The sequence below is a fragment of the Parasteatoda tepidariorum genome, chromosome 3 (genome assembly GCF_043381705.1).
Source record: "Parasteatoda tepidariorum isolate YZ-2023 chromosome 3, CAS_Ptep_4.0, whole genome shotgun sequence".
NCBI lineage: Eukaryota > Metazoa > Arthropoda > Arachnida > Araneae > Theridiidae > Parasteatoda > Parasteatoda tepidariorum.
The window spans coordinates 54,565,377-54,588,882 of record NC_092206.1 but is presented as its reverse complement, the minus strand read 5'-3'; the positions used below and the strand labels follow the sequence as shown (position 1 = coordinate 54,588,882).

Here is a 23,506-nt window from a genome sequence, read left to right as displayed (position 1 = left end):
TTCTTACACAGATAATTCTTGTAAACAAAACGAAAAAGTAAATTATTAAAAGGAAAAGAAATTCCTTTTGCATAAAAATCCGGCAGCGATCGTATTAACGAAATTTTTGTTTTTGAATTTCTTTTTAAAGGAAAAAGTTATTTTTTATAACTGGTACCGGATACACCCCACCTGAAAAACCACACGTAATTAATCGAAGCGTGTAACGCTTTTCTGCAACGTGACTTCATTTGATGCATCATGGTCGCTGTTCTTTTTACTTTTCGTCCAAGTCACGTTGCAAACAGCATGCCAGAAATGATGAATGTACAGAGACCTTTCCAAAATGCATTCTAAATATCGATTTCCCTTCAAATACATTTCAAACAATATTTAGTTATAAAACTAAAGTTGTGTATAATTATTTATTAATTTTACGAACGAAAACCCTTTTTCATTGTTCTACAAATTTCATTGAAATTTCAATTTTAGTTAAAACTAGCTTATTCCGTAGAAGTTCCGTAGTTTCTAGATATTTCAACCTCGCCTGTGATTGGTCTATATCTTTCTATTGCTTTGTCGCATGGATGTTTAGTTTAATAACGAAACTGAAGTGTGAATACCATTTGATCTTTTTAATTAAATTGTTTTATTGCACAGTTGTTCGTAAAATAATGCATCTTTCCCAATATAATATGATTACTTAATAATGAGTAACCTCAAGCAAAAAAATGTAATTCATTGGTTTCGTAAAGGTCTACGATTACATGATCAACCAGCGCTGAAGGAAGGATTACAAGGCGCCAGTACTTGGCGTTGTGTATTTATACTAGATCCATGGTTTGCTGGTTCGTCAAACGTTGGAATTAATAAATGGAGGTAATATTTTTAACTTTCAAACATATTCTTTTGATATTGCGTGCACCGCAGATACTACTAGAAGGGACTTGTTGCACGACACCTGTTGTTCAACAAATTTGTAATGATCATATGTACTATGTATTTTTAGTCTGTGTAATGTGATTTTTGATAGAAATATTGTGTGTAAAATTATTAGTTAATGTACAGGAAATATAATGCCTAGTTATGATTTAAAAAAATTCTCCACTGATAAACTTGGATTTCATTTTAAAAGACAATCCTGTCTAATTCTACTTCTTAAGTTGTTTATTCATGTTTATTGATATTTATGTATTCTTATCAGTTAATATTCAGGAGGATAATGAGGGAATTAAGCTCTATAGAGATTAAAGTAAACATTGCTTATAAATTACTGTTATTTTGGCTTATAATTCTACAATCTGACAGGTTTTGACATTTGTTAAAGGAAGTGTTTAATTGATATTTGTTTGCATCTGTTTTTCTAAAATTTTCATAAGATATTGTGCATTTTTTTAAAAATCGATATATATGCAACAAGTGTTTTGTTCAGAGGACTTAATATTTATAACATTAAATTTTTTTATAATATTGTCGCAATATATTTAAAATATGTATCTATTCACCTTTTAAAAGAGTGCGAGAAAAGTTCAGAGGATATTTCTGAATCGTGATCTGTTATGCCAACTACAATTGTCAATGTACCAAATAGATTTTAAACTTTCTAACTTAAAAAAAAAGCAAACAAGGAAAACATGGAGATGTTTGCCTTAAAGGTGGCTACGAGTTATTCCCTATGAGTTGGTCCTTTCTGTAATGTTTTTTTTAATATAGTTTTTCGTGGGCGGCTGCTCGAGAGTACCTTATACTTGCGAATTATTCTGACGCAGATCTTCCTAAAGTTCAACTTCTGAGATATATAAATACTACTTTTAAGTTCCAACTTTTTTTATGCATATCCTCTTCTTGAAAAATTTTTTTTAATGGTTTTTGCTTTTGTCAGCTTTTATTGATATTGCTACTATATAATTTAAGTCACTTTTTGAACATTACGATTTCTTTATTCATATATTTTATTTGTAAGAAAAAAAGATTTTCTCCTTCATAATGAAATTCATATGTTTACTGAGGAGATATTACCTAATGTATATCTATACCTGTTCATTTCAACTACAATCGCTAAAATTTTTTCCTAATTTTCGAAATTGAAAAAAAAATTATGGTTTGCTCCAGACCGGCTACGAGTTGTATTTTTCAAGTTTGTCCCTGTTTGTGATGTTTTGTTGAGTTTCTCATTGCCACTCTCTAGTTGTTGCCAAATTTTAGTGTATTTACCATGCAGCTTATAACACATGATTAAATTCTAAAAGTTAAAGTTATATAGGCTAAGAGAAAATTTAATTTTCTACGTGAACTAATCAAATTCTGCATTGATGTAACTAAGTAGAGGCCAGGGTGGGCCTGACCTACTCTAGAAATTTGATTTACCTTCTTAGAAATATTCCTTTTCATTCATTTCAGTTTTAAGTAATTAATAGGGGAAAATCATTGCATGAATATTACTGTGTATATCTGTCTCAGGGTTGGGTTTTTGACGTCAAAAAGTGGTTTTTGACATGACAAGGGTATAATACTGGTTTAAACCGTCAAAAACCCGTCAAAAATGTCAAAAACTGAAGTTTGCCAAGAAAATATATAAACTTCAAAACTACCAACAGTTGCCATGCATTATATTGAAATTTAATTATACTATAAATAATCAGCAGGTTTTTAAATATTTTTTAATTAAAATTAAGGTAAAATAACAGATTTAAAATCTCAGAAATTTATATTCAAATGCATGTGCAGAAAAATTTTGCACAAAAATTGTTTAAATATTTATATTTAAAAAAAAAATTTTTTTTTTGATACTTAAGAAAATTAAAAGTTTATTACTATGCATTTTTGACATATAAGGAACATATAACTAATATTTATAAGGAACTTACAAGTTATGTTGTATAAATACAAACTTGATACAAGTGTATGAAAAAAAATTTTAATGTTATACCGAATATCTTTATTATCCAGTATGTTAATTTGAATTTAAAAGTAGTTATATTTGTGAATAATGATAAATATAATTCATATTGTTTATTATATTTATTTATAATTATTACACTTATCATTTTAAAACAATTTTTATCTCTTAATTTTTTTTTCTCCACTTGTATTAAGAATACAAATAATGCATATCTTGAAAGCAAGAAGTAATTATTCAACAGCTGAATATTTAGATATTCAACAAAACTATATAGTATTCAGCAAAATGAAATTCACAAGTATTTGGATAAACTAAATTTTCAGCATAGTAAATGAATAGGCTGAATATACTGTAAATCGACACTAACTACTCTGTGTATTTAACAGAAAGCACTTAAATTTGTATTGTCTTATGTTAAAAAGATTATTAAGAAGATTTAAAAGAATATTAAAAAGATTTTTCTTTAAAAGAAGATGTCTAATGTACAAAACTGCTAATGTTTATCTTTAAAAATGTCTAATTTTTAGTATAATCTATACTATACACTAAATTTGGTTATAAATAAATTTCTTAATAATATCACTGCAGATTTTCAATAACACATGAAAATGAATACATAATATTACAAAAGATGTGAGTTTTCAAAAGTACAAGATTTTGGTTACTATTCAAAATATAAGTGTTTCTTCAAAATTTTAAATTTATTTTTTCTAGAACATATTTAGAAACACTATCCTTTATAAAAAATATATAAATTTTATGTATTAATTAAATTTCACATATGAATATAGGTTTTTGACATTTTCGACATTTTTGACAGTGAGGTTTTTGACGTGACGGTTTAAACCATGGTTTAAACTGTCAAAAACTGTCACATGTCAAAAACCTGCCAACCCTGATCTGTCTGTAAGTCAACTTTTGAAACATCCAAAATTTTAAGAAAATCAGGGGTTGACTTATACACCAGTAGTAAAGTCAACATTCGTTGATCGTGAAATATAAATTACTTAGCAATGAGGTATCAATTTACCCCTTTCAAAAATTATTATAATATGTTATATTCAATTAAATTTGCATTTTTTTTTCGACATATTTTCTTTATATATAAATGTATTTTCTTTGGAAACACTTTAAATGTCATTAAAAAAATTGAGAAAAGTTAAGAAAATTATTCTAGAGTATTTCAAAATATAAATTACATGATGAAAGCTTTTAAAACCACAAGGATACAAATTTAAAGATTCCAGAACAATCTTTACGTCAGATTCAATAACATCATGCATCTTTATTTGAGAGAAAATGTATCATGTCGAGAGAGTTAAGCTTGTTAAGCTTTTTGAATCACGAAAAAATTTATCAAAGCATTCAGATGCCTTTGAGAGGATGGAAAGATTTTCATATCAGTACCTGCACCAAAATAATAGCCAAATTTTGGTTTCTTCTGGCTGGTCAAAAGCCTGCTAGAAATTAGGAAGTAGAAATAAAAAATAAATAAACGTCACAGGGGACAAACTTAAAGAGTAGAACTCATAAAGATTCTAGACAAGCCATACAGATTTTTTTAAAATTTTTGCAAGTTTAAAATCTTCTTATTTCCTTGGTGATTGTAGTTGGCGCTAACAGGCATGTGTACGCAAATATCAAATATCCCCCAGAGAATCTCTGTATCAGTAACTGTGCCAAAATAGCTGTTATGTATTGGCGAATAGTGACAGTGACATCTTTAATTTTTTGTTAGTAATGCTTCTTCTTAATGTCATTTAGAGGTGAAGACTTCAGCTTTAAAATCTACACCTGTTAAGGCATTTGCCATATTCAAATTATGTGTGTTAGAACTTTCTCAAAGCTATTATAGCAAGTTTATATTCTAATCCACAATAAAATTACTCATACTAAGCTTTTGCTATCACTTTGAATTATAGTCGTTTGTATGCATCATGATTTGTTTCATTTTACATATAGAAAAACAAACAAAAATTGAAATATTTTTTTTGCAATTGTCAGTAAGTGTAGCTATAAAAATTTTCTGAAAAATATTAGTAGCCATTTTGTTAAATTTTAAGAAAGAAAATTAAATCATTTTAGAAATTTCTTTTTTAAACTTTTTCATTATAAAAACTAAAAAGTGACGATTCCCGTATTATTTATAAATCATTCTACTCAATTAGTCTCAATTCTACTCAGTCCAATTGCAAAACTTACTGACTGCTTTATTAGAGGTAGAAGAAACATTAAAGATATCATCATATCAAGTTTTTTCTTAACTTTAAAATTAATATCCTTTGTAATACTATTTGTCATCACATCTCCCCTTGTCAAAAACGCAGTTATCAGGTTTTGCATTTGATTTATCTAATTTGAAAAACAAATTAAAAAACTTTGACTAGAAATTCATGATATATTTCTGTTACAGGTTTCTTTTACAATGTCTAGAGAATTTAGACAACAATCTCAGGAAATTAAATTCCCGTCTTTTTGTGATAAGAGGTCAACCAGCTGATGTTTTTCCTCGTCTCTTTAAAGTAATTATACAGTTTTCGTTGCTATGCAAAGAAGTTTCATGCTATTTTATTATTCTTAAGTTTTCAATTCTGCCTTTATTTTTTTATTTTTTACCATTATGAATAAAAACTTTAAACAACATTAGTGGATTCTGAAATTTTCTTTACTGATAAGATTTTTTTAAAAGTATTTATGCTGCTTAATTTAAAACATAATTAAATATTGAATAAAAATACAGTTTTAATGTAAAAGAAAAAGTATGCGATAAATAACTTTTTTTTTGTTATTAAATTTCTACTTTTTCTCAAAACTCTTAGTACTTTTAAAAACTGGTTATTTCATTTTTTTTTCCAAAATTTTTAATTCATAACATAATTAAATATTGAATTAAAACATAATTAAATATTGAATAAAAATACAGTTTTAATGTAATAGAAAAAGTATGCGATAAATAACTTTTTTTTTTGTTATTAAATTTCTACTTTTTCTCAAAACTCTTAGTACTTTTAAAAACTGGTTATTTCATTTTTTTTTCCAAAATTTTTAATTCGAACCAACTGAACCCTTTGAATTTTTTACCAATGGTGTTATGAGTGTCCGCAAGGGTTGTCAGGAAAGTGCACTTGCAATCCCTTAGAAATTCAATACATAAAAAAGTAAATTTTTGCTGTTACATTATTTATTGTTTTCTATCATTATTAAGTACTAGCAAATGACGCTTGTTACATCGCATATCATACTTAAATATTTTTTAATAGAATCTACTTACATTTTTTTTAAATAAAATCTACTTGCATTTTTTAGATTTTTATAAATCTACTACTATTTTAAACTGAAAAATATTGTGGAGAGAAATAATTGATTGAAAATTTAATTATAGAGCAATGGAACTCGTTGATTTTCTTTTGTGTTCATACCATATTTAAGCATGTTACTTATTCATTTTTTTTTTATATTTCAAAATTTAAATGTTAAAAATGTAAATTTTTTCTTCCCAATTAATAGTTTACTAGTTTCTCTCTATATTAAAAAATTCTAAGGGCCACACCTCTGTTTTGGGTGTTCAACTTAATGTTACATTTTGTTCCTTTGTGTGAAAACTATAAGACTTCGAAACTTGAAATTACCAAGGTATTCTGAAAAATGCACACATTAGTTTGAAAATTATTAACTGTTAAACTCTTAAAAAAGAAACACCATTCAGGCAGCTATATAGGCTACTGCAAAGTTGAAATTTGACATTCTGAAAAGGCCCAGGTTGTTTTTGAACTTTAAATGAGCTATTTTTTTTAAAAATTATAATTTGTATGATAGTTATTGCAATTTTACAACTTTAAGTTAAAACTGATCTGATTGTTTTCCTTTTAATTTCTAGTAATCTGTATTTTTAAATTATTTTTATCTTAATGTAGAGAGTTAGAATCAAGCTTTATGTTTGCTAATTTTTGCAACAAAATATGTATTTTAATTGATAGCTTTGTAAATTTGTATCTTTGTTTTGTTTTATTTAATTTTTTAATGCTATTTTTGACAGCTAAATGAATTTTTTTAAAAAAATAAACAACTTTCATTTATTTAAATAAAAAATTTAACGATGCAATGTCTCTTGTTTCTATTCATCTAAAAAAAAAATTTACCGTTGTAAATTTTTGGCTTTTTAGTTTCGTTTTACTTAATTGTATCCTTATTTTATGCTTTTAAATCTTTTTGACAACTTTGCTGCAGTTTTAACTATGATTAAACTATTGTAAGGAATATTTCCACTAATGAATTAATAAATCCATGTAATGTTTATGTTTTGGGTCGCTGAATTACTATAGTTAGAAAATTGTCCTTTCTTCCATAAATTTTAATATTAAATTGTCTTAGTTTCAAAACGTTATAACTATTTTAAATTAATAAATCTTCATTATTTCAGTTATGGAAAACCACTCACCTAACATTCGAAAAAGATCCAGAGCCATATGGCCGCATTCGAGATCTCAACATCACCACCATGGCACAAGAAAATGGTGTTAATGTCATAACACGCACATCTCATACTTTGTACGACTTAGAAAAGTATGTTAATAAGATATTTTTACTTAAGATTATATTATTCACATAATTTTTATTTCAACTAACATGATATCTGTCAAAGGATAGGGTATAATTTGTGCTACGTAGACTAAAGCCATTAACGTGAATAAAGAACAAATGAAAATACATAAATGGACATACTATGGTTTCAGTTCTATAAACAAAAACTTTCCTCAGTCCCTAAACACTAAATGATGGTTAAGAAAATAAATAGATAAACTTCTTAACATGTGTTTGTCTCTTTACTTTCTCTACTATCACTTATGTGAACACAAACATTTGCAAACTAGTTTATATCTTTACTTTCTCAAGCATCATTTTCTGTCCAGACACTGAAAAAGGTTCTTGTTATAGAACTGAAACTATAATATGTTCATTTATGTACTTTCATTTGTGCTTTATTCATGTTTTTCACTTTAGTCTGTACCCTGTACCTGTTTAACCCGTTCAGGATCATTATCATATATTTCTGATTATGCAATTCTCTTTTTTATGGCCCACTGTATCATTCATGAGGTGAGCCTTTCTGTTTTTTGTGGCCCATACTAACAAAGACTTGATTTCAATTTGGTAGTCTCATATTTATTTCGCTAATCATGTATTATTTGGTATGCATGCATACTCTTAGTACCTATATTCTAGTAGTTGACTGTCAAAGGGAAGCATTTCATCCTTTCACTGGTCCTGAATGAGTTAATTTATTATGAGTCTCACAATAAAAACAATTTATAATTTTGTTTTATTGTTTTGTATTCTTTATAAAGACTTTGAAGTTTTTATTTTAGAATTATATTAGGATATTCATATTTTGTATGCTGCAGGTATGTACAAATTTAGTTATAGTATCGAACTGTTGTAAATCTTCAACCTGTTTTAAATATTTCATTTATCTCTAGAATCATAGAAAAAAATGGCGGTAAATCTCCGTTGACATATAAACAGTTCCAAAATATTTTGGCAAATATGGAGCAGCCACCTTTACCATTGCCTCGAATAACATTTGAAGACTTAAGTAATTGCTACACCCCCTTGTCTGAAGATCATGAGGAAAAATATGGTGTTCCTACTCTAGAAGAATTAGGTGTGTATTTTGTTGAATTAAATGGTCATGTATTACTCTAAATTTTTTTCTGGGTTCCTTTTATGGTACAAACTAGATTTGATGTAAATTATTACAAAAAATTATGTTTGTTATGTTGTGTAAAAATTAAGTTTTTGCTTTTATTTTGATTAAATTCTTTTGACTTAAAAATTTATTATTCAATTACATGCTTATTGAGGTTAATAAAAAAAAACTGACAAAAGTTAAATTATTGAAATAAATTAAAATAACATGCTTATTAAGACAAAATGTACTGTTTCTTCTAGAGAGTTATATTTGTTGTAGATTTAAAACAGAAATTTAAAAATAAATTTTTTTTTTTTAAATTTATTAGCAATTTTATTTTTATTATTAATAAATGCAGTTTAAAAAATATTATTTTACAAAATAGTTTTGCATCTTGCAGTCATTGCAGATTGATATATATATTATAATGTTGTATTATAATGTATGTTTCTTGTAGGTTTTGATACTGAAAATTTAAAACCTCCTGTTTGGTTGGGTGGAGAAACAGAAGCATTAACTCGTTTAGAAAGGCACCTGGAAAGAAAAGTAAGATTATGATTGATTGTGAATTTTTTCTAATGTAAACTGAATATATTTTGAATGTATATTTTGACAAAGAATAAAGTAAGTAAGTGTATAAAGTAAGAAGTATAACACTAAATTAGGCCTTGACAAGAATTTATGCAGATAAATTAAAAAATTTCTGAGCCATAATGTCATGTTTAATCATTGTAATTTAGAACATAAATTTTTTTCTCTTCCCTCTCACTTTATGAGAAATTATTTTTCAAAAAAGTAGAAGCTGAGAGCAATGCTGATGAATGATGCTGATGAATGATACTTTGAAATTTCAGAAAAATGTGTAATACTTAAAAATCTTATTCCGTTTCTTATTTATTATTATTATTATTTTTTCCCCAAATGAAAAGATTTTTCTTTTCTTTGCTTAAGATATCTTTGCTTTTTTTCTTAAGATTTTTTTTTTGATCTTAAAAGTTTTTAAACTTTATTTTCACGTTGTATACGTTATTATCATCTTTAAAATTAACATATGCATTTAATGTAGCTGAAACATTTAAGTTTCTTTTGGCTCAATTCTTTATTATGTATTGTTTTTGCAGAATAATTTTTTAAAAGTTTGTTTCTTTTTCTCAGCAGAGTTAATTGAAAATTTTAACTATAGTATACTCCTGAAAACTTAAATTATCTGTTAAAAAAATTGAGTGCAATCTAACAATAAATCTATATAGTCACTTAATCTATATCTATATAGTTACATGTTTATTTTTTGCTGCTATTTGTTAAGGCTTGGGTTGCAAGTTTTGGGAGACCGAAAATGACCCCACAATCACTATTACCAAGTCAAACAGGCCTGAGTCCTTATTTGAGGTTTGGATGTCTCTCTGCTAGACTTTTCTATCTTGAACTTGCAGAACTTTATCGTAAGGTAAGTGTATTTGTGTGTTGAGTATTTGTTTTAGTTAAATATTTAATTGTGGTTATGAACTGATTTGATAAGTCTAAATTAGTGTGTAAATATTTTATTATCATTAAGAATTAGTTTTTCTTTCTTAAATTGTGGCATATTAAAGTTATAGGGAGTACCTAAATTAAAATAATAACTTGCTTGTCTACCCAATGATATAGTTTTGATTTAAAAAAATATTACTATCACTTCATTTTGATGTGCCTCACAAATTTTGAGTAAGTATATAAAGCAGTTCAATGTGTTATTTATTAATTCATTAATTGATTTACATAAACTTATAATAATTTGTATCATGATGTGCATTTCAAAGTTTCTCATTTTTTGGGTGTAGTTTTCACATTTTAATTTTACTGTTATTTAAAAATAAATGTGTTTTTAACATTTTTATTTTATGTACTTAAGGGGAAATATATATAGATATATACAAAAGCTTTAAGAAAAGTAAAAGTTATCAGCAACCTATAAGATGTAAATGGAAGCTAAATTCATTGTTTTGAAAGTTTATATGCCACCTATTTGTTAATGTGTTTAAAATTTATCTATTTATTAATAGAAATTATTATTGGAACTAAAATGACAATTAGACAGTGCTATTCAGTTGTTATTGAAGTGAATTTATGAGAGTCATTATTTAATCTATACATCTTTTACTTATTATTCTTTTATTTATTTATTTAATAGATCAAAAAAGTAAATCCTCCTCTTTCTTTGCATGGGCAAATTTTATGGCGAGAGTTCTTTTACTGTGCTGCCACCAACAATCCAAAATTTGATCATATGGTTGGAAATCCGATGTGTGTTCAAATTCCATGGGATGTCAACTCCGATGCACTAGCTAAGTGGACAAGCGTAAGAATTTATTTTGTAAATTATGGTTTAGTGCTAATATGTAGTTGTGTATTATTAAAATATAAATAATTTTTGCAGGGACAAACAGGGTTTCCTTGGATTGATGCAATCATGACTCAGCTGCGAGAAGAAGGTTGGATTCATCATGTAGCTAGACATGCGGTTGCATGTTTTTTAACAAGAGGAGATTTGTGGATATCATGGGAAGAGGGCATGAAGGTCATTATTTTTTTAATTTACATCCTTTTCGTAATTGTGTTTTTAGCATTTACATTTTACTATTTTTTGTTTATTGATATTTTTGAAATTTTATTATTGAGAAGCTTCTTCCTGTAATCCAATAACAAAATATGATAACAAAACAGATTGCGAAACCAACTGGTTAGTTTTTTTTAAATAAAATGTTAAAAAAGCAAGAGTTTCAGAAAATTTAGATACATATAGTATATGTGAAGAAAAAAAAGAACAGTTAAGGAATACTTAATTAATGAACAAAATAAAAAAATTAAACACCCTGAATAACTTTTGATCTAATGATTGGATTTTCACATACTAGGATCCAATTTTATGGTTCAGAAAAGTGACCTCAACTATGCTAATTAATTAGTTCAAACGTTATTTTACGTTCCAAAATCAGACAAAAAAGTTCTTTCTCTGAATAAAAGTAGCATTTTTTGTTGGGTTATGATGTCTGATCCACAAAATATTTACAATCTAGGAAATATGGTCTCAATAGTTTGGTTAAACGGAGTCGGTAGGGCACATACCAATTATGCTAAAACTGATCTTTTTCAGTGTACCTTTTCTTAACATCTAAACAAGATATCGCTTCAATTTTTTTCGCAGAATATTTACATATACATGTTTAAACTGTGATAACTGTTTATATATATCTTTGGCGAAATTTTTTTATTTTTTATTATGAACTGAAAACTTTTAATTTTGTAAAAAGTTATATCAAAAATCTTTCATAATTCAAAAAGTATTCCTGTTAACGTAAAAAAATTATCCCAGTATACAACTGATACAATCTCAAATTTTCCCAAAAAACTTCACAGCGATATCACAAGCAGTTTCTTAGAAAAGGTACATAAAAAAGGTCAGTTTTAGCATTATTAATATCGACTCCCTAAGAGAGTAGTCAAAAGTTTGATCCCTGTAGTGTTAATTTTACTTTTTTCTTATTTCACCATATTTTGATAATTTTTTAATTAAATTTTTAAAAAAAATTGCAATCAATTATAAAATTCGCTTATCCAAAGATAATTACATGCGGAAAATAATTCGTAATAATTAATTATCTTTTTTTTATTTAATATTAGGTGGAAAAATTTTTTTATTCTAAATTATGCAAATTTTTACATCATTTTAAAAAATGTAATTTTGTATTGCAAAATTGAAGGTGAATAGTTACCAAGAAATCAATTTTAAAAATGTTATAAATCTAAATAATTATTAAAGGATATTGTAATTTTTTGGCTTTTTTAGTTTTTCTGGTTTGTGCCTTTCTGTTTTGTGCATGATTGCTAATGTTGAATCATTGATTATTTACTGTACACATGCTAGTATATCATAAATCTAAATACCTAAAAATTGTGTTAATACTTGAAGGTATTTGATGAGTTGCTGCTGGATGCTGATTGGAGTGTCAATGCAGGCTCTTGGATGTGGCTTTCTTGCAGTTCATTTTTTCAGCAATTCTTTCATCTATATTGTCCTATTAGGTTTGGCAGAAAAGCTGACCCTAATGGAGATTACATAAGGTAGGTTTTTTTTATTATCTGATTCTCTAATGAACAATTAAACTGAATTTTATCCTGAAATATTTTTCATTTAGTAAGACTTGAAATAAACTTGAAATTAGAAAGGTGTAGAAAAAAATGTACATGGAGTACAATGGAAAAAAAATTTAGAATTCGACAACTAGCTTAAGAATTATTAGCGCTTAAACTTGCATGAAAAAATGAGGCAGGCGGATTTTGTTTAAAAGTTATTATGCTTTTTAGTTGTTGTTTTTTTGCACATTTTTTTCACTTGTTTGTTTTACGTTGCATTTTACTTTGCTATGCAAAATCTATATTACTTAAAACTACGAAGATGTAGAGTAATGTACAAAAATTCGATAATTTAAGATTTGATAATTATCTCAATAATTTTATCAACTGTTAAATTTTAAGTAAAAAAAAGAAGTATGTTGGATTTGTTTACACAGTTGAAATTTGATGTGTTGAAAGGGCCGTTTTCAGTTATTAACTTGACACAAATTAATTTAAATTTGTTCAAAAGCAATTATAGTTTTTTCGGGAGTATTTATATATTGTTGTCAATTTATCTCACAATAAAACACAATTTATCTCTCTCGAGATCATCATTTTATCAACTCGCATTTGACTCTTGATGTCAAATGTAAAAACAACCGAAGAATAATGTAAAAATGAAATGAATAAGATTTAGTTAGCAAATGTTGTTAGATATAAATCATCACATTATCTTACCTTGAGAGCAGAGGTTATAAAAAGGAAAAAGAATCGTGCTACTACTAGACTCAATCTTTCTTGTTTCTTCTTAGTAAATATGTAATAAGATCAGCTAAAAAGATAATAATGTAATAAGATCAGCTTCTGTAATAACCAATAAGGATAGTTTAAAACCAAAAGAACATTAGAGAATTAACACAGAACAACAAACTTACACAGATGCCATGAATTCAACTACAAAAGCACACCAATATAGCAGCCTTTTTTTTCCTAGTAGAGTGATTGTTTACTAAAATGTAGAAATTTTGCTAAAATCGGCATATCCAGTCTCATCCCACTTTCAATTATTAATAAAATTTAATAGCTTAAATTTGTTATTTAATTATTTTATTATTAATAATTTTGCAATTATTTTATTATCAATATTTAATTTTTCTAATCAGTATGTCTTATATCTAGTCCCTAGAAATGTGGGACCACATATTTAAAAAAAATCTATAATTCAAAAGTAAACAACTGGTTTAATATAGATACTTATATTTTATTTTCAAGTTCTAATAAAGTAGTTTTCTGGTGTGAGGTCGCTAAAAGCTATAAAACTATTATTGAGGGCCCTCTCGAGAAAATTTTCTAGAGTTTGATAATTGAAACGACTAAAAATTTTTGCTTTTAATTTCAATATTAAAAGTACAACACTTTTTTTGTGTTTGATTTACAATAGTTTCTTTTCTGTTCTTTGAGGCTAGAAGATTCTAGAATTGTGGATTCCCTGGTCAAATGTCTTACCACAAGACAGTTCTGAACATGTTGTCTATATCCCCATAGAAATTAAAATGTGCTTGTGCAAGGGGAGAAGCTGAATACTTTCTTCTACTTCTTAGGAAAAATTAATAGCATGCAAATTTTTCTCAGAAAGTATAGAAGAGCTATTGGTTATTCAATCAAAGGAATAACTGTTTTATTTTTATTTTACTGGTTTATGGGGATTTTTTATTTCAAATTATACTTGAGTGACAGATGCATTGTGCTTCATTTCAGGACATAATTGTTTTTAAATTTATTTAGTTTTTATTTATTTATTACCAATTTCTTAAACTCGTTTTTTGCAAATTATGTTTTTCTAGGTTTCAATGTTCCCCATTTATTCACGATACTAATAACTTAATGCTGAACTTATGCTTTATTTCTTGTATTAATTTTTTTCCTTTTGTGTGTATTAGGAGGTATTTGCCTGTTTTAAAAAATTTCCCTACAAAATTTATTCATGAACCATGGATTGCTCCAGAAAAAGTTCAACATGCTGCCAAATGTGTTATTGGCAAAGATTATCCTATGCCAATTGTCAATCATCAGGATGTTAGTCATATTAATTTAGAACGGATGAAGCAAGTTTATCAGCAGCTGAGCCATTACCGGGGTGCTAGTAAGTGGTGTTATATTCTCTCTCTCTCTCTCCTTTTTAACTACAAAGAAGTTTTTATTCTTAGAACTAAAAAATAATTATTTATATTTTTAAATGTAGTATTTTTTTGTAATGTAAAATGTACACATTTTAAACAAAAATATACTTTCTAGTTTTCATTTATAAAGCAAAACTATATCTGTAAAAATATTAATGTTGCAAATAATTCAACAATTTTAAAAGTGTTTTAACTTATAAATTTCCTTGAATAGTTTTAAACCTTGTTTGTTGATAAATAAAACTAAATTGGGATTAAAATTGATTTTCTAAATTAAGAACGAAGTTATAGGTTTATAGTATGAAAGACTTAATTAAAAAAATTAACCGAATGCAATATTGTTATTTGTAATATAAATGCAGTTAAAATTACCTGTCAAAAAAAAGTTTCTTTTTAATAGGTAATAGTCAATTTTGATTTAGGGATTTTTTGTTGTTTTATTTTGTCATCTTCAGATTATGTTCCCTTCATTTGTAACCGTTCATTTGTAATCAGGTGTATTGGTACATAAATATATATGTATATCTAACAATCTGTAATGAATGAATGAAGAATATAATATATATATAAGAGATGTCAATGAAGAATATAATGAAAATCTTGCACAATAAAATCTTGCAATAAAGTTCACAGGAAGTTAAAAATTTGCAAGTTTTTCTTTATAAGACGAATTTATGTACATTTCAAAGATTGTCGAAAGTATTTTTTTCTTATTTTGAACAATAAAATCATTTGCTAGTAAATAATTAAAATTTATAATTAGTTTAAAGCAATTGATTGTTTGTGTAGGAGTTCAAAATTCAGTTCGATTAAATTATTAAATAAAAACAAAATGCTTCTCTAAAATCAAACAAAGCCCTTGGAAATTAGCAAATATTTTTTTCAAACTATTTATGCATTCCCAGCGACATTTGCACGTCACTATTTATACTTATATGTGGGTAAGAACACACTAACCCAGCTTCAATACAATTCTATGCAACCGTTGATAAAAATTTGCTTGTTCTTGCGTAGTTTTTATAGTCATATCATGCAAGTAAAAGTTGTCAGTGTAAGTAAATATGCTGATTAATTAAAGTCTGTCCTAGTCAAAGCTGTGCACATCTCTGTTTCCGTAAAACTGTTGGTCTTGGGTGACATTGCTGACTCTGAATGTGGTTCAGGAATAACATAACATTTTAATGTGGGTGAGAATGTCAATGCTTATTCCTGCTTAATTCTTTTTCTAGTGACGGTTTGTGGTGCCCTGGCATAACCCTCAGTTATAGAGCAAAACTGGCCACATAGCAGTTGTAGCATTTTGATCAACGGCCACTTTTTCGAAATTTTAAACAATTTAAAAAATGATTGATATTAATCATTTTTTAAGGCATTTATTTTAAAGCATTTCTCAAAGCATTTATTTTAATAAGGCATTTATTTTAAAGCATAAAGCATCGCGAGGCATATATTTTAAAGCATTTCTCAAAATGTGATAAACATTACAAGATTACATTCTAAGATAAAGAAAGGTTTTAAGAAGCAAACATAAAATAAATAGGGTGCATATCGTTTTTAAAAAGAGCTTAAAGGTGCTTTTTTTCGTTTTTTTAAAAGCCCTTAAAGGTGTTCTTAAAAAGTGCTTGATATTCCCTCTTTCAAAATGAGATTTTTTCTTTATCGTGTTGATTTTCGCTTCGAATTATGCGAAAAGACACCGTTCACATTGTTTTATTCAGCGTTTTCACAATTCACTCAACCCCAATCTATTTCGGCGTTTTGTCAGTCTGTAGCATATGAAAACGCCATTCGTTTTGCATGATTCCAAATTTCATGGTTTTTGACAGTTGTCAAAAACAATGCCAAAAAGGTTTTTTTTTTGACATGACGGTTAAAACAAGATAAAATCGTCAATTGTTGAAAACTTTCCCACCCTGCCAAATTATGATATTTTTTAAAGTGCTTAAAAATATTTTTTGAGTGCTTGAAAAGTTCTTAAAAGGTGCTTATTTTTTGTTGAATAATTTGGCTACGCACCCTGATAAAGTAATTAACAAAAAAATAAAATGCACATGGATGCATTATTGGCAAAATGAGTGGCAATTGGTAGACAATTTTTTAATCGCTTTTTGTTACATGATTTTATATTGTCAGATATATTCTGAAGTGAACTTGTACTCATTTTATTAAACTTTGAAGGGATAAATAACTGATTAGATCTTTATCAGAATGGAAATTAAACCTGCTATAAGGCATGTTAACTGCAATTTTACAGCAATTATGTTGATGATTTATTAAGTTATAGATATCACTGTATTTTTTAACATAATTAAGATACAGCAGATACAAATGAGCAAGTACTTTGAATTAAAATCATATTTCTTAAAATAAAAGTGTAATAATGAATGTTAGATAATTTAATTTTTGTTTTCATGAAACTTTGTATAAAATCAAGATTAAAATTAATTATGATTAATATTTTTTATTCACTCTTAACTGATCTTACTTACTTAGTTCATTTAATGCATAATTACTTTATATATTTTTTCAGATATGAGTAATCCCCCTCGTCCTATTCAAGATCGAGATGATGAGGGCTATCAAAAAAGTGTTAAACGACGTGCTGTAGAATATTCAGAAAACTCAAGGTGAGATAATATAATTAATTATGCAACAATTCATGCATTTAATACCTATTATCATATTTTCGACTTTTAGTTTGTCTAGTTAATGTAACAAATTTACATTTTAAATATTCAGCCATTTGTGAAATAAAGAATAGCACATTACTTAGTTTTATTATGTTAAAAAATTGAACTAAAAAAAAAACAATAATAAAAATAATTCAAGTATTAACTTTTGAACTGAATACTGCAGTTTAAAATAAAATTATAAGACAAGAATATTAGAATCACTATTCATATTGTAACATGGGAAAAAAAGAAAGAAAAAGTTTTAAACAGTCTTCAAAAAATTACACTTGTACTGCTTATAGCATACTATTACATTTTGTTTGTTTGATTTTTTTAATGCTAAAATAGATTTAATGTAAAACACAATATTAACGGGAAACCTCATAACAAAAATTTCTTATATTAGAGTAGTTCAAAAAAGTCGAAGCATCTTAAATCTTTTGGTCACTATTGTTTTTAACAAATGGTAATTTTTAAGCCTTAGTGCAAACCGATCAAAAAATCATGTACGATTTTTTTTGAATTTTTAATAAAATTTTTACTACTTTTGGCCCATTATAGGGGCAAAATAATTTATTCAGATGTATAGAATTTTGCATACTTCTCAATGATAATAGTTACTATATTTCCCATACTACTGCTGAAAAGTTTCCGACCCTTTTACTATGTCAGCCGACTCCAATATGAATGTCACTAAATTGCATAAGTGAACAGGTAATGATTATTACGAGTTTTATTTAATCTTCATATTACATTATTTATCTTTGCTGAATTATGTTTGTTCAATGGTTAAAAGCTGTTTCACTTGTAGAATGGCAGATGTATCATTATTTTTAACAAATTTAATTGCTTCTTTATTTTTCAGTTTACTTACTGGCATTTAACATTGGGATAATTAAAAATAAGTTAAATACGAAGAGTAGTCTCTTTTTTTTTATAATTTTGTTACTTGTGTTACATGCTTGTGTGAGCCACGATGGCTCAGCTGTTAAGGCGCAGAACTGTTATTGTGAAGAACTGGGGTTCGATCCCCGGTGGCGGCTTGAAGCCCACTCAGCTTCAGATCAAAGGGTACCAGCTTAACTGGGAAGTAAAGGGGTCTGTGCGCAGTGCTGACCACATTGCCACAACCATACAGTTGCTTGTGAAATAATAGAGCCTTAACCTGTATGTCCCGTCTGACCCACAACGGGCTCTTGTAGGAATGTTTTTTTTTTATATGCTAGTGTTTATATTATAAGGATCCAAGGTACCCCTGTATTTTTTTTTCAAGTCAAACTTAGTTCTTAATATTGTTTAATCTTCTTGCAAGATGCTGTTTATGATTTGTGAACTATAGCACATTTAAGCTCTTTTGTCATTGAAACTTAAATTCTATATTTTAATCCATTTTGCGCCACTTTTGAATTTTAATTATTTTGAATAAAAAAGTATTCAAAATTTTCAATTTAAAAAAAAAAAGTATTTTTAATAAAAATAAATTGTATGATATCTCATAAATAATAAATTTTTAACGATGCAAATTTATAGTTAGTCATCGCGAACAACAAAAGAATTGTAAAACTTTTTCCTTCTCTTTTTTCCTTATAAATATCAGAATTTTATGTAGAAAATAAATAAGATTTATGTTTTGCCATACATGCAGTATATTTCAAGCTCACACTTACTGGCTTGGTCCTGTTTAAAAAATAGTGGAAGAACTTATAAATGATGATTGATAAAAAAAAAGTTAACAGAAGAGAAAAAAAGTATGCATTGAAAAGTATTTTTTCGTAGTGAATAACACTAGGAATATATATATTATTAATTAATTAACCAAAGTTTTTCTTAACTTCCATTTGTTTAGTGAAAAATTATTAGATTTAACAAAGAGAAACTTAACTTCTGCAAGTAATGTCCAATACTGTTAAAACTAAAGGTTTCACTTTTTTAGTACTGTTTATTATATTAAAAAGTTTATTAAATAAAAAAGTTTATTAAATAATATAAATAAATTACATTGCCTATTTTATTACATAAAATAGAAAATTATTGAAATTTGCCCTTTTTGCGTCAAATGATGTGATTAGGCCACTTGAAAAGCAGGTTGACGAACATAGGGCCGCATTCTCGAGTAGTTAGACATGTTGTTGGCAGTCATGGTAATTTTTTTTTATAAACATCAGTGTTTCTGGCACTAGAAACTTTTTGTTTGTTAGCTTAGTAATATATTTGCATAAAATTAAATGCTTTTAAAAATTAAAATTCGTCAAAATACCAAGCTGCTACTTATCAAAAAAAAAAAAAAATCCTTTTTATCAAAAAATAGATTTATTGAGAAAAAAAATACAAAGATAAGGAGAAAATAATGGTTTTGAAAGTAATGAATGTTAACTCTTAGACAGTTTTTTAAGTTACAAAAATTAGAAGGAAAGTTAAAAACAATATGTATCCACTTTTTTTCGAATACCGCATATTATTATACAATATTGGTTTTTCTTTGAATACTGCATGTAAATGAGTTGCAACAATAGCCAATAAAACAATTGGATTGACGCTGAAATAAACATAAGCAAAGCAAGTATAAAAGTAATTATTAAAATGTGCAATTCAATGCTCGAGGGTTGTAAAAGATATTAGGATTTTTAAAGCTATATGGATTTGCAATGGAATATGTGCAGTGGAATTTTGCTAGTCAAATTTTCATTTTCTGACGTAGCTAAGTAAAAGGCAATGCATAGTCATAAAGTTCTTTTTTTGCTCTATAATATAAACAAAAACCAGTTCTGAAACGTGCAAAGAGGTTTTCCCTTTCTCAAACATACACAAATCAGAGCTTGCTGTGAAACAGATCTGGTTGAACCCTTTTCCTTGCTTTGAAGATCACCTTACTTATGAGACAAACATGAACATTCAAACGTAAATAGTTTATTTGCTCCATCTCATTCGCGTTGTGCATTCAAGCTTGTTTAAAACGGATAACTTGAATGGGCAATAAATTTCCAACTTTTTTTTATGTTTCAAAGAGAAAAAATAATTAGAATAATTTTTTCTTTATACTCAGGTGATGTGGAGGGTTAGATTTCATTAGCAGGTGGGCTGCAGGTTGTGCACCCTTATTTTTAATGTAAAATATATAATATAATGGACATTTGCGTTAGATTTAATTTTTTTTGACTTATGATGGCTAATTAAAAACCAGATTTCAGAAGAAAAAAATCTTTAAATTTGTTTAAAAAGCAAACTTTTAGTTTTTTGATTAAAGTAGTTCTGATATAAAATAGAAAAACTGTTCGAATTCCTATTCTATAAAATTTGCATGAATATTTTTTTTTTCTCTTCAAAATTAATCGAGGGTGGTAATAGGGACTCCTTTTTTGCAGGTGGAAGGCCATGAAAGAGGCTTAAGCTAAAAGTTGCATCATATTGTTTTGTAAAAATATGGACCTATTTCTGTGATTTCGTTATTATAACACCAGAAAGAAGCTATGTCGAGAAACTCTTCTAGCATTTTGATCAAATCTTTTGTTTGTGTTCTAGACTTTTTACAATGTAATTGATTGACAAATTCAACAGTATTCTTGGATCTGAAGAGTATATGTAGATAGATTATTTAAGTTTAATTATTTTAAACATATTTTTTATTATCTATCAATAGATAAATTGTATATATGTACTCTACTGCTAAAAGGACATACGTCCAAGTGTTTTGTATTGAAAATTGGCCCTTTTGGTGCCAAAGTATATAGTCTTATACTGTAAGATAATGAATGATTTGGAACTGTTATCTTTTCTGTTAAACTATAATTTAAAATCATCGGCAATTATTTTTTTATCATTAATAGTTTTTTTCAGCTGTGAAAATTGTTTATTTTATATTTATTAAATCAGTTTTATTTCAAAACATCAATCATCACGTCTAATATATTTTAAATTTGATTAAGATAAACTAGTAGGCCATGTAGGTTTTATCCTTTAACAGAAGCTCATTAAATTATTTTACGTATTAAATTATTACTTCAGCTAACTGAGATAATCTAAACCTGTTTAAAGAAATTTTGTGTTTACTTCAGTTTTAAACCGACCCTGGGTTTAAGATATATTTACTAGCTTTATTGAGAGATTTTTTTTGTTTGTTTCTTTGTTGTGTAAATAGGATTTAATTTTACAAAAGAAAAAAAAATGGCAACTCAAAAACTTTTAATGGAAAATCCATGGTAGTCTATTGTTAGATTCAAATTTAGTACATGTTCTAAAGATAGAAGCAAGTGTCAAAAGATTTTTGATTTGTAAAGGTAATGGTAACTATAACCAACTGATCATTTTTCCTCCTCTTTGTTGGGGGAGGAAAAATTAGTGTTCATTATAGTCAATAGTGATAAGAACAAACATTTTAATGTTTTAGAATAATTGTATTTTTAACTGCTATATATTAATAGTGATAAGTGGGTAAATAAACAGTTAAAAAATATGTAATTTTAAATCAGTAAAATAATTGATGGTTCTCTATAACTTTTTTTTTCAAATCAAAATTGAACTAAATATTTTCAAATCTATTTTAGTGAAAAATCTTATCAGATGTCTATCATATAGTAGTAATTGCAGACTGTGCTGTAGTTTTAATGTATGTTCAAGGGTGTTATCAGTTATCTAAACATTTAAATTACAAAAAATGAGTTAGGAAAGCTATTTCACATCCTTCTTAACATGCAATAGTTCATTAATCAAGTAATGCTTAATTTCAGAGGGGGTTCTCCACCCCAAAACTACGCTACTAATTGCAGAAATCATTAATTTTAGTGATTAACCTAAAATTCTTAATTGTCACTCTAAGAAATGAATTGTATGAATGTTTGGCTTTGAGACTTCAGTTCAGTGGCTAAAATTCAGTTTAACAAATTTCATTTCTTTTCCTATTTGTTGTCATGGCATGTTTTTCCTCATTCCACACTTTTATATGATAGTATACCAACGTAAATATATATATTTTTTGTATTTTATCTTAAATATTACTTTATATAAAAAAAATTATGCATAATATATTAGTTAAATATATTGTTCACAAAATTTGTTGATTTACTTCTAAAGAATATTTTTCAAAGATTAAGTTTTAGACATGAGTTTACATTGTTTTACTCATCAAATAGGTTTTTGTTACATTTGCTTGTGTATTTAAATAAAATTGCTCATTTAAGTTAACGCATGGGATCTGTAATTGAATTTATAATATATTTAATGAATTCTTTAGATAAAAAACTTGAATACTACGTAAACATGGATATGAATTTGGAGAAGAAAAAATAAAGAATTGCTTTTTCTTTAAATGAAACTTGTATATATTATTTGAAGTATGAGTTTTTCGCTTTGTATTGCACATGATCTCATTTGTTCAAAACAGAAAAGATATACAGTTAAAAAATATCATTGTACATATGTAAATATTGTCTAAAAAATATTTGTTGAAAAAGTGGTGTACTTCTGAATTAATATAAATTTAATTCTGATTTTTTTTTTTAAATTGACATTTTATAGAACTCACCATTTAATAAAATGGTTTTAGCATTTTCAAACATTTCTCGTTTTACAAATGAGAGACATGCTTGACTCATGTATATTAGTGTAAATAGATTTTAAATACAAGGCTGTGTACATTAGTAGCACAATTGTTTTTATTTGTAAACTTGTGTTTACTGTATCTTATGCTTTATGCAAGTGTGCAAAACTTTTAAAGATGCTTCAATTAAAGAGTTTTCAAGGGTAAAGAGGTGTGTTTTACTGAATTTTCTTTTTTTTCTGGAAAATTAAATATTTTTTATACTTTTCCTTTCCTTCTTCTCTTCTACTTTTACCTTTTATTTGCATTAGGGAATGCAATCCAGATATCGGGGATTCCGCACCGACTAATGCACATCACAATTCTGCAGGATTATTAACTCAATCCCACAAGATCGAAATTCAGGAACTAAAACAATTCTTTAATATTTAATTGCTTTATTGATATCTGGATCAA

At 26.8% G+C, this 23,506-nt stretch overlaps 1 protein-coding gene across 1 annotated transcript; it reads left to right on the top strand.

Annotated features, from left to right (window-relative positions):
* The first annotated feature begins 257 nt into the window (after window positions 1–257).
* On the top strand, window positions 258–23,258 carry LOC107445904 (cryptochrome-1). The gene is made up of 12 exons (XM_016060395.3): window positions 258–858; window positions 5,295–5,403; window positions 7,302–7,444; window positions 8,359–8,543; window positions 9,028–9,116; window positions 9,877–10,017; window positions 10,741–10,908; window positions 10,987–11,127; window positions 12,520–12,671; window positions 14,606–14,808; window positions 17,376–17,472; window positions 20,880–23,258. The coding sequence occupies exons 1-12, from the start codon at window positions 689–691 to the stop codon at window positions 20,902–20,904; spliced, it is 1,623 nt and encodes a 540-aa protein (XP_015915881.1). The 5' UTR covers window positions 258–688; the 3' UTR covers window positions 20,905–23,258.
* Window positions 23,259–23,506: the final 248 nt, after the last annotated feature.

Excerpts from the sequence above, each read along its gene's own strand:
- LOC107445904 (XM_016060395.3), top strand. The coding sequence starts at position 689 with ATGAGTAACCTCAAGCAAAAAAATGTAATTCATTGGTTTCGTAAAGGT. Across the intron at positions 9,117-9,876 it reads AAAGGCACCTGGAAAGAAAA|GCTTGGGTTGCAAGTTTTGG; the intron begins GTAAGATTATGA and ends CTATTTGTTAAG. Across the intron at positions 14,809-17,375 it reads GAGCCATTACCGGGGTGCTA|ATATGAGTAATCCCCCTCGT; the intron begins GTAAGTGGTGTT and ends ATATTTTTTCAG.